Source organism: Lithobates pipiens, unplaced genomic scaffold (genome assembly GCF_037356315.1).
Source record: "Lithobates pipiens isolate NorthernLeopardFrog02 unplaced genomic scaffold, aLitPip1_a1.2 Scaffold_23, whole genome shotgun sequence".
Lineage (NCBI taxonomy): Eukaryota > Metazoa > Chordata > Amphibia > Anura > Ranidae > Lithobates > Lithobates pipiens.
This window is the reverse complement of record NW_027507785.1, coordinates 112,386,997-112,399,703: the sequence shown is the minus strand read 5'-3', so window position 1 is coordinate 112,399,703 and position 12,707 is coordinate 112,386,997. Positions and strand designations below refer to the sequence as shown.

The 12,707-nt window shown below is 43.6% G+C and overlaps 1 protein-coding gene across 1 annotated transcript in view; it reads left to right on the top strand.

The window, feature by feature from the left end:
- The window catches only part of LOC143927813 (inter-alpha-trypsin inhibitor heavy chain H3-like), a 357,183-nt gene that overhangs the window by 14,112 nt on the left and 330,364 nt on the right, over positions 1 to 12,707 (top strand). Inside the window, exons 2-4 of the mRNA XM_077452197.1 lie at positions 617 to 634; positions 5,890 to 6,056; positions 11,893 to 11,997. Of these exons, the coding sequence (XP_077308323.1) occupies positions 617 to 634; positions 5,890 to 6,056; positions 11,893 to 11,997 (290 nt within the window). The remainder of the gene's footprint in view (positions 1 to 616; positions 635 to 5,889; positions 6,057 to 11,892; positions 11,998 to 12,707) is intronic.

Here is a 12,707-nt window from a genome sequence, read left to right as displayed (position 1 = left end):
GATGGCCATATACAAGTTCACTAACGGAACATAGAAGAAACAGGGTGGATCAGGCTAAGACTGAACTAACTAGCACTAAACAGGAAGGGTAGAGATACAAAATCACATAAGTAAACAAGTTGTAATGTCTGAAAACTAAAACTAGATGTCAGCATACCACTGAACAATGATATCCTGATGCTGATCAATACAACACAGAAAAATGACATAAAAGTGGAAAAGAATATGTGTGGTAAGGTTCTCTCAGTTTTTTCAATGCCATATAGCTGCTTTGAGTTTTCTCACTCTTCTTCTTATGTAACAGCTTTGGTCTATTAACTTGAACTACAAACATTTAAATTTGGGTAGGCTTAGGTAAAGGTTAGAATCCCAGTGATTTTAATTTTTATAGTCCTGTACCTGTTTTTGGTGACCATACACAAAGTAAGTGTAACTCTTCCTATCGTGATCAGACTGCAGAAAATTTAAATCTGATTAGTTACTATGATGTTCTCTTTGCACATTACTCTTTGTTCCAACTAAAATAAGAAAACATTCACTCTATCTAATTTTATGACATTTTCTGTTACAATTTGCAATGTATAACAATATTTTCTTTTTTGTGCTTTTATTACAGAAGAGATCCACTGAAAAGGTAAGAATAAAGGAAGAAAAATAGGGAGTAAAGTGGTTGTAAAGGCAATTTTTTTTTTTTTTTTTTATTAAAATAAAAAAAAAGTTTTACTTGCCTACTCTGTACAATAGTATTCCACAGAGTGGTCCCTTACCTCCTCTTCTGGAGTTCCCCACCAGCGTAGTCTGCTCCTCCTTCTCTGTGGGTGCCCCCTTAGCAAGCCATGTGTTAGGATATATTAGACAGCAAGTGAACATGTTCTCCCTGAAGTTGATGTGTTTAAAGCAAACAAAATGGGCAAGCATGAGGATTTGAACGACTTTGACAAGGACCAAACTGTAAAAGCTAGACAACTGGGTCAGAGCAGCTCCCTTATGCAGCTCTTGTGGAATGTTGCCAACCTGCAGTGGTCAAAGCCTACCAAAAGTAGTCCAAGGAATGAAAACTGGTGAACCAACGACAGGGTCATAGGTGACCAAGGCTTATTGATGCACATGGGAATGAAGGCTAGCCTTTGTAGCTTGATCCACTGGAAGAGCTACTGTAGCTCAAATTGCTGAAAAGGTTTATACTGCTTCCAATAGAACACACGGTGCATTGCAGTTTGTTGTGTATGGGGCTACATAGCCAAAAAAAAATGGTCAGGGTGGCCATGCTGATGCACGTACACAGCCGAAAGCACCTATAATGGGCATGTGAGCATCAGAGCTGGACCACAGGAGCAATGGTGACCTAATCTGAATCAAGAATGGTTTGAGGAACACAATACTGAGTTTGAAGTATGTCGGGTGTGCTGGCAAAACAAGTCTGATCCATGGAGGCCTCACCTCGCAACTTACAGGACTTAAAGGATCTGCTACTTATGATGCTAGATACAGGGCCGTCTTTAATATTGATTTGACCCTGGGCAAAAAATTTCTTGGGCCCCCCCCCATTCAATTTCACTCTCCATCTGCTCTGAGACATACAAGAAATAGCAGCTAGACTTAAAATCAGTTTACTATATCAGATCAGGCAGCAATTGCGATTGGTTGTCAGTGGTTACAGCATATCATTACTGCTTACTGACTGGTTGCTAGAGGTTACAGCACACATTTCAGCTCACTGATTAGTTGCTAGAGGTTACAGCAAATGATTTCTGCTTGTTAATTGGTTGCTAGAGATTATGGTACAGTATTACTGCTCACTGATTGGTTACTAGAGGTTACAGCACATCATGTCCTCACTGCAGGGGGGCATGATGTACATATGAATGCCACCTTTATTTACATATCAATGTCGCTGGCCGCAGCTACTTACTTATGAATGCCGCCACAATTTACATATGTATGCCTGTTATTTACATGTAAACACAGGGTCTGCAGGTGAGTCATCTGTACACAACAATAGGGCAGAGCTGGGCAGCATTAGTACCAGCACTTCACACTGAGATATTGGGACACAGCACAGGACTAATACTTCGAAGGACAAGGGAATTTAAACTGGCATATTTGGCAAGTATGAGGCAGCTGCTTTGGGCCCCACAACAATGACAAGGCCCAGGGCAGCTGCCCCTTTTGCCCTGCCTTAAAGATGGCCCTGGTTAGATACCACAGCATACCTTTATAGGCCTAGTGGAATCAATGCCCCGATGGCTCATGGTGGGTGGTCATAATGTTATACCTTATCAGTGTTATATAGTGTGTAGCGGCATGTCCGATCTCCAAAGGCCTGATGGTGATCTCCAGTCAGAGAGAGCTGACATCCTTCCTTGTAGTGTGGGTTATTAGGCATGGTGGGTGTATTGCAAGTTGAAAACATGGGTGCCAGTCACTTTTTGGAATGCAAGAAAAAGTTTTTTTATCTCTTAACAGAACTGGTGGAGAGAGGGTTAGTGCCAGGACACTCTTAGACAGATGAAATATTAATTGGCAGACTCTGAGACAAAAATAATAGGCAGACAGCTATACAGATAGAGGGCCTTTAAGCTGGATGCAGCAACTGTATTTGTAGAACTGCTGTCTCCTATGGCAACTAAACTTTGAACAGTCAATAGCAATCCATACACGTAAATCACAGTAACCCGTTATCGATCTTCTCTCACATCTTACAGTATCCTACTGTAGATCTTCACTCAATGAGCTCCCGGTCTCTCACTAGACTTCAAGATCCCAGACATCACTAGATTCCCTGAGCTCCTCCACAGCTAACCCGCTGTATTCTCCTCAAGCGTCACCCCTGCTAACCCACTGGGTTCTGGCATGGCACTCTGCTGAAACTTTCCCACTTGTTCACCATACCCTGGCTGGTGAAAAGGCTGCTCTGGTACTTCTTCAGACTTCCATAATTAGCCTCTGATATCCTTTATCTCTGACCTTGATCTTCACTTGCCTCTGGTAACAGGAGTGGTCGTCCCATGTGGCAACTGCTTCTCCCTCACCTCTGGCAACGATGCGGTTCCCCCGTCCGGTGGAACCTCTGCAACTTGGTTGGGCTTCCGGCCCGAAAGCCCCAACCCCACGCTGCTGCTCTCAAACATGGATAGGCCTCAGACAGTCTAGCAAGCAGGTGCTCCCAGGGTAGGCCTCAGGTTTCTGGCCTAGCAACCCGATGCCTTATAACACATGTCCACCCACGTGTACAGGGGCACAGAACCCTGATCACCTGACTCTTCCCAAATAAACAGGCTCCTCCAGCAGGCCAAGGGACTAAAGAAACCCCTGCTAATTGGCTGAGACAACCCACCCACTCATAGTCTGAATTCACCATGCCCTGGTCATTCTAATGCCATAGACAACAATGCCATCTAGTGACAGAAGAGGGAGTTGCATCAAATTCAGAGTTAGGGAAAAGCCAGTGAATCCCCTATCAATCAGCCAGGCTAGTTACCACCTAGCAAAAAAAATTTGTTAGCAACCCTGCCTACTACAAGGGTGTGTACAAGTGTGAAAACGGGCGTTAGAACTATAGTCTTGTGAAATCAAAGTCCTTGTTATCACAGCCAAAAAGAAACAAAAACATCTTTGTTCAGCAAAAGGTTAGTAAAGAATAGGGCCTGATCTAGCCTTGGTGGGGGTGTAGTAAAAAAATGTCAAAGGGGCATAGATGGGAGGGCAGCAGGGCAGTGTACAGGGGGTCAGCAGGGCAGAGGATAGGGTCAGCAGTTTATAAGGCAGTGTGCAGAGGCTATTAGTTTGTAGGGCAGTGTATAAGACTCAGCAGAGCAGAGGACATGGGGCAGCAGGGCAGTGTACATGGAGTCAGCAGGACAGTGTACAGGAATCAGTAGGGCAGTGTACAGGGGGTCAGTAGGACAGAAGACAGGGGGCAGTAGGGTGGAGGACAGGGGTCAGAAGGGTGGAGGACAGGGGTCAGCAGGGTGGAGGACAGGGGTCAGCAGGGTGGAGGACAGGGGTCAGCAGGGCGGAGGACAGGGGCCTGCATTGTAAAGGACAGGGGTAACTGCTGGAAGGACAGGGGTAACCACCTGCAGGATAGAGGATAGTGGTCACCAATGGTAGGGCAGAGGACGGGGGTTACTGCTGGCAAGAGAGAGGACAGAGGACACCGTTAGAAGGGCACTTGGCAGAGCTCCTTTTCTCATCCCTGTACTGCACACAGCCTGAGTACAGGCAGCAGATCTCCTTCTCCTCATACAGCACATAGCTGAGATTGCATTCCCTTACACACAGCTATGGCCTGCACAGTGTTTAGCTGGCTACTCCAGAGCTCCTTCTCCTCACAGAGGACATAGCTGAGATTGCATTCCCTTGCACACAGCCATGATCTGCGCAGTGTGTAGCTGGCTACTGCAACTGTGCTGCCTTTCTCACCAGGGAATTTCACAGGTCAGAACTGAAACACAGTAGCCAGATACACACTCTGCAGATAGTGGCTGTGTGTAGCTATGCTATGCTACAAAAAGAGCTTAACCTCGGCAATGAGGCAAAACAGGCAACACAGAAAATTGTACAACCCTATGCTTATCAAGCTGTTTCCCACCTCACACTGACTGTTAGCACTAACCTCCTACTTCGTAACAGCTACAGGAAGCCCTCTTTTTTTTCCATCATCCACTCACTCACTCTGTGCTGAATAGGCAAGGCTGTAGGGGAGATATCTGACCTCCCAAATGAACTACCTCTTAGGCGGGCCATAGATGGCTTGAGTCTAGGCCAGTTCCTGCTATGTGTGGGCAGGCTAAATGTACCAAGTAGATCGATTGATCAACTTGGGTACAAGAAGCCTGCCGCATTTACTATTTGCTATAGCTGCAAGCAATAATAATTGTCTTCTCTCAGCGAGCATGGCTCCCCAGGTGGAACTTAATGTCTCGGCAGGAGGGACTCCCCTGTCAGCACTGTCTATGTTGATGAGAGAATTGTGCAAATTACTTTCCTGTAGCCCATTGTAAGGTAAAAATGCTTGCATCTATAGAAACAGACAGTAGGGCTTGGCCCTCCCCCCCAGCTCCCTCCTCACTGGCTTTGATTGACAGCAGGGGGAGCTAATGGCTCCCGCTGCTTCAACAAACTGGTGAGACCCGGAAGTAAGGGGAGAGAGCTGCTGCAGATGGGCACAGCGCTGGATCCAATGAGGGCTCAGGTAAGTATTAGGAGGGCAAAGGGAGATATTACTACCTAAGCATTTTTTACCTTAATGCAAGGAATGTTTTAAGGTAAAAAAAAGTTTATGCTTTATAACCACTTTAGGAGGATAATAATCTGCTGAACCATTTAGCAAGTGCAGAACTAGTATTGGGTTTCAGACAGCCCAATACATATGGGGAGTAATTGTAAAGCAGTCAATCTAACATTTACCATTCACTGTAGGTGAATCAATTATTGTAATTTAAAGCACATTTATTAGGAAGATACACCTATAATGAATTTCTGGTGAATTTTATATTCACCACTTTATAAATAAGGCCATAACAGCACACGCTACACAGATGCATGGATTAATCATTTATTAAATATTTATTTGTAAACTAAGGCTTTTATATGAGCAATCTGAATCAATATGTAAAATAATCAATATATAAACGTTTAAACTTTCAAATAATATTTACACTAACAAAAAACTGTTTCTTTTTCTTCTAAAAATTGGAGCTTATTATAGCCTATTTTTGCATGTATTCTCATTCAAACCTAATCTTCCTGGGATTGATAAATGATGTGAACCTTGGGAAGGTATCAATTGCAAAATAATATACATTAATTTAGCCAACCTTAAAATATTTTGTATATTTACACAAGGCATTGATTTACTCATTCATTATTGTGTGCATTATTTAGCCTGCTGGTGATATAGAAGTCTACAGCGTAGATATCAACACTAAGGTGACATCTCGTTTCGCTCATAATGTCATTACAAGCAGAGCTGTTAATCGAGGAAATGTATCAAAAGAAGTCTTCTTCGATGTTGACCTGCCAAAAAGTGCCTTCATTTCAAACTTCAGCATGTAAGTACTCCAAATGTCTCCATGTCTTTAAATTTTGAATAAGAAAATTACATAAGATAAAACAGCATCTCACAGAAAGGAATCTGTACATACTAGCCATGTAGAGCCCTGTTCCTCAATGGTGGCGGCCCGTGCATTAGGGGCGCATGGGCGCTGCCCCCTCTATCCATGGCTGCCAACCCCTATTCAAGATCTATGATCCATGGCCGCCATCCCCTATTCATGCTTTATGATCCACGGGCGCCACCCACTATTCATGCATCCGGCCCCTTTCAGGACGCCGGGCGTATGAATTACAACGGCAGGGGGTATTTTTCCGAAGCACCTCTAATATGTATGAAATGAGGGTGGGCTCGTGGAGCAGAGCATTGCACCATGAGCCCACCCAGGTGTTACAACAGAAAATGTATATTTACTATTGAAACTGATCCTCAATCCAGCCAATCAGAAGCGGGCCTGAGACTCGCTTATTGATTGGCCAAAAAGAGAAAAGTCCCAATTGGCCACAAGGAGAAGGGAGGAAACAGAAGTCACCGTGATGTTAGTAGAGAGCAGGGGAAGGGAAAGCCGCCTCCGAGCAGAGGAAGGGGAAGCCGCTGCCGAGCAGAGGAAGCCGCTGATGAAGCCTGAGAGCCTGAGAGAAGCGCTGCCCACCAACTGATCAGGGGGGAGTGTGTGTGTTACTGTTTGCTGACCCCCCCAGAGAAAATTACCACCAACCGCCACTGTTCCTCAACTTTATAATACAGTAACTATTACATTGCAGCTATGGGCCTTTTGATTTGGCAATGACTTAGCAATTTACATGGGATTTTGACAGCTCTGAACCTTAGCCCTTTCAGGTTCACAGACGGCAGAAGAAATAAGGGAGCAGATGCTCCCCAACCTCCTCCCACTTACCATCCTGATAGAGTTTTTTGTGGTCCAGGGCTCCAGGAGGAGCATGAGGGCCCAAGATCCATTGAGGGGGAAGGGCACCTCGTGAGTCACATAATAGTGAAGAGGCTGTTCCCAGATCACCTTTACAGTAAAGCCAGGTGGTGGCTGAAACAAAACTAAAACCAACTCATGGCTATCACTGCCACTGTGAGCTTGTATAACCTCAGACTCTGGATATACTAGACACATCTGAAGGGGTAAAGAGGACCTGATAGGCCACTGATAGGCCAGTACAACTGGCCCTGCTATACCGGGCCCGGCCAGCAGAGGGGCCCGCAACCTGAACAGATATGTCATAAAAAAAAAATCCTCCAGCGAAACACCGAGGCAGGAGGGGAGGAACTATTTCTTGTATTTCGGGTGCGGAAGAGTGCCTCTTCCGTGCCCGCTCCTTGTGCTGGCTTAAGTCCCAGCCAGTGCGTCCTCTGTAGTGTCTTCCCCCTGGCGCCGCAGAGTGATTCCTTCCTGTCTCTTCGCGTGAGAAGTAGCAGTAAGGCGACTCAGGCGAGCAGCGGCAGCAGAGGATATCAGCATCACCATCTGCACACGGTGAGTTGAGGTATTACAACACCCATTGTAATAGAATCATCCACATCCTCACAGTGCCTTATGCATAGGATAATCATTGGCACAGGAGGTGCTCTATGGCTCTGTCAGAGTGTGTCACCTGCTGTCGTGTGCTGACTTTGTTACTTTATGGCTGTACTGTGTGTTACAGATTGTACCACTGTCTGTACAGCCATAGCAAAGTCAGCACCAAACAGCATGTGACACACTTTGAAAGTGCCATAGAGCACCTACTGTGCTGTGTGAATGATTATCCTAATGCTATAAGGCCTCATGCACACAGGATGCTTTAAAAACGATCCTCCTCTTGGCAGCAGTCTTTTGCCAGAAAAAATGCCTGACGCTTGTAAAAGTGTCTAAGCGTTTACAGGCATAAAACACTTGGGCATTCATTTGATTGGCCAAAATAATAAGTTATTCTGGTCAATGAAATGAATTATCGCTCAAGCAGTAAACGTGCCTAATGGTAACATGCATTTAGGAGCATTTGCATTTGTCAAGCATTTTTTTGGTCAAAAAAACTGTTGCTCCTGGATACACTGGCCATGTTTTTTTTTTTCCTGCTTGTAAACACCCCTGCCACAAAAAAATCAAAAATTCTATGTGTGCATAGACACATAGGATAACAGGAAGGGGTGCTTGGAAGCAGTGAAAAAATGTGTGCATGAGGCCTAAAGATCACAAGGCACTGTGAGATGCTACTGTACACTTGTGTTTTTGGAGCAGTAAAAATGCACAGCTGAGCTACATTTTTACAGCCTCCAACCATTTCCCTTTAACCATGGCATTTTATATCAGAGCTGGGGCCTTGTTGCAAGCACGTCTTTTTCAAACACATACACGCATTTCCAGCTGTGGTCAGCAGCCAGGAGTGTGTGTATATTTGTAAAAACAACTGTCGGGTTTCATGTTGAAGTGATGCAAGCAGTTCTGAAGTCACCTTTAACTTCCACAACTGTTGTATCATATCCCCCATCAACTTTTGGGGAGGGGGGGCGGGGTCAAAGGGGGCCCCATCAAGTAGGCTGTATGGGGCCCCATGACTTCTAACAGCGGCCCTGGCCTGAAAAATGCGAGCAGAGCACAGTCACCAGTATTGCCTGTAGTCTCATTGTAGCTGATCTTTTGCTCTTAATTGACTTTCCCTGCCTTGCTACACACTTTACTAAAGACAAATGCGCTCTTCTTCACTATGAAAGTGAAGTTGCACTCTGTCAGGGAATTTTCCCCAGAGCTTAGTGAATACAGTGAAGCTTCACTTTGTAAAGAATACCCAATCCCATGGAAGGAAAAAATTAAAAAATCTAAATTTTTGCACTTAATTAGATGATAGAAGCCAGCAGAGCTTTACTCTTTCACTAAGCTCTAGGGCAGCCTTTCTCAACCTTTTCAACACAGAGGAACCCTTGAAATAACTTTCCAGTCTCAGGGAACCCCTGCTAAAAATGACTACAACTCATGATACATTAGTGTGATGGTCAGTGGTAAGCATGCCCCCTACACTGAGAAGAATTATCCCCTTACAGATAGCTGGCAGAGGCAGAAATTCTCATTTCTCAAGGAACCCCGAGCAACCTCTGGAGGAACCTTAGGGTTCCATGGAACCCTGGTTAAGAAACCCTGCTCTAGGGATATTTCCGTTGCAGAATGCAACTGCACTTGCAAAGTAAACAGTCTACTTTTAGTAAATAAACCATTGTATCTGTGTGTGGGTGGCATCTTGATAAAGTAGGAGAGTTTTAATTCCTCATTTCAGGGCTGTCCCTTTTTATGACAGATTATTCAATGACTGATGGATGACTGATGGATACAATGGATAATATAATCAAGCAGTATTAGCAGAGGCATAGAAAGCACAGATCCATAGAATAAAAGAAGCAAAAGCAGGGGAATGCTTGTCTGCAGGTCCTCGGGTACAGCTTTCTCTCAAGGAAAACACTGAATAGCTTAGTTGTGACATCAGCGAATCTCATTCCAAATCTCATAAGAGTAAGGCTTCATATACACAGGATGTTTTTACAACCTCTCTTGAACGATCAACTTGACAGATAGTAATTGACGTTTAAAACGTCCATTTGCCTCGTTTAGCTGCATTTTGCCACGCTTGCGCTTAAAAGTGTATAAAGAAACACTTTATTCTTTTTTCAAATTGCCAAAAATGTAAACTAAATGCGAGTTATTGCGTTTACACAAGTTCACAAGCTGTTACAGGCATTTGAATTTCAAATGCCTCTGAACATCTGTCCTGAATGCATTTTTTTGCGTTTCAAATTTTTTTTCTAAACTCAACTGCCTAGAAACTACTATAAACGACCCTGTGTACATGAACTGATAATGTAACATAGAGGAGAGTTCAGGGGCAGCTTAAAAAAATGGCCAACTGCTCCTAAATGTCTGTTTACCAGCAGCAGTGTAGATGAGGCCTAACAGTAATGCCACGTACAGACGATCGGATTTTCCGACCACAAAAAACGTGGATTTTTTCTGACGCATGTTGGCTCAAACTTGTCTTGCATACACATGGTTGCACAAATGTCAGAAATTCCGATCACCAAGAACGCGCTGATGTACAACACGTGCAACGAGCTGAGAAAAAGGAAGTTCAATAGTCAGTGCGGCTCTTCTGCTTGATTCCGAGCATGTGTGGAATTTTGTACGTCAGAATTGTCTACATGCGCTTGGAATTTACGACAACGGATTTTGTTGTCGGAAAATTTGAGATCCAGCTCTCAAACATTTATTGTCAGAAATTCCAACAGCAAATGTCTGATGGAGCTTACATACGGTTAGCATTTCTGACAACAAGCTCACATCGAACATTTGTTGTCGGAAATTCCGATCGTGAGTATGTGGCATACGAGGGACCGTGCCCTAAGTGATCTTGCAATGCAGATATCCAGCTATATGGCTCAGGGCATGATGAGAATGGGGAAGGCAAGGCATGTTCATACTGCTATAATACCAGATGAATTTAAGACAAAAGAGCAATTTTTTTTTGTATATTAAGACCGGCCATGGATGGATCGAAACTCAGCCGTTTCAGCAGTAACTGGCCAACTTTTTATTAATCTATGAGCAGGCTGGTTGTACTGAAGTTGATCTATCAATCGACTCTAGTACAACCACCCTATCATTTTTTCTTCATGCAATCACTGCCAGCAGTTATAGGCAGCGGAGGCTTCCTACCGGCAGAACACAATAGTAAAGGAAGATAAATTTCCTTAATCAACACCGACTGTGTTGATGGGGAAACCAACAATTTTCTTTCCATCAACCTGTGATTGAAGGGAAGAAAGTTGCATGATGCTTGGCTAGCCTTAAGGCCTGTACACACGATCTGACTTTTTGACAACAAACATGCAAATTAGCTGTTTTAAGGCAACATCTGACCGTGTGTACGATACATCGGACAAACGGTTTTGGTTTTCCTCAGACAAATGTTGACTGTGAAAACAGACAAACTTTTCAACAACATAAGTCCGGTGGAGCAAAGTCCGATCGTGTGTACAGAAAACCATCAGACTTTACAAATACGCATGCTCAGAACGCAAAAGATCAGACAACAATACAGAAGTTGACTATTGGTGGCGGTAAAGAGCAGAAAAACCACGTGATTTGGTGAAAGTTGGCTGAAAAAGTCTGATCGTGTGTATACTTAACAAGTTCACGGCCAACGCCCTTTGCACAGAAATCCACGGGAAAGTTTGTTTAAAGTCTGATAGTGTGTATGAGGCTTTAGATATAAAAAAAAATTCTAGATGTTCCCTATAATATATAAAATCTTCACTTTTAGAGTTCAGGTCCACTTTGGAGGGCCAGTATGGAAACTTGGTAGGTGTACTTTAAAGTGGAATTCCAGCCTGACTTAACTATCCCCAAAGGTCCCCTCCCTCCTCCTGCTACCTATCCTGCCTAAGCTGTGTAAAAGGGAATGCCAACAATGGCTGTGCTATGGGAAACTATGAATTATGTCATGGCTCCTGCAATTCCCAGGCGTTGTCAAATGCTCCCTGACACAGAGAAGTCAGAGCTGTGGCATCATGTGACCAGACTGGAGTGGACTAAAAAAAGGATAGAAAACACATCTCTTTCACACAGGTTATATAGAATAGGTCACAGGAGTGGGAAAAGGAATCATTTAGGCATAGTTAGGTTGGGTTGGAATTCCACTTTCATGTTGATGTGAGAGTTTCGCCAAAGGTAACCCCTCCACTTGTCATCATTGTGCAGATTTACAACATATTTACTGTACATTAAAAAGCATACATCCAGATGTTGTCTGTTTGTTTTTTGTGCTAATAACATGAATACAATACCTATGTTTATTAAGGATAATCGATGGAGTAACATATACTGGTGTAATTAAAGAAAAAGAAGTTGCAAAGAAGCAATATGAAAAAGCTGTTTCAAGAGGACAAACAGCTGGACTTGTCAAGTAAGTTATTCGTATCATTTCAGCAATTTACAACGTGCAACACAGATTGTACCCACAGTATTAGGGTCCCCAGAAATTAGTGCTTGTAGATACAGTATCTCACAAAAGTGAGTACACCCCTCACATTTCTGTAAATATTTTTTTTATATCTTTTCATGTGACAACACTGAAGAAATTACACTTTGCTACAATGTAAAGTAGTGAGAGTATAACTTGTATGACAGTGTAAAATTGTTGTCCCCTCAAAATAACTCAACACACAGCTATTAATTTCTAAACCGCTAGCAACAAAAGTGAGTATACCAATAGGTGAAAATGTCCAAATTGGGCCCAATTAGCCATTTTCCCTCCTGGGTGTCATGTGACTCCTTAGTGTTACAATGTCTCAGGTGTGAATGGGGAGCAAGTATGTTTGTTAAATTTGGTGTGGTTATCGCTCTCACTCTCTCATACTGGTCACTGGGAGTTCAACATGGCAAAGAACTTCCTGAGGATCTGAAAAATAGAATTATTGCTCTACATAAAGATGGCCTAGGCTTTAAGAAGATTTCCAAGTCCCTGAAACTGAGCTGCAGCACGGTGGCCAAGACCAAACAGCGGTTTAACAGGATAGGTTTCTCAGAACAGGCCTCCCCATGGTCGACCAAAGAAGTTGAGTGCATGTGCTCAGCGTCATATCCAGAGGTTGTCTTTGGGAAATAGATGTATGA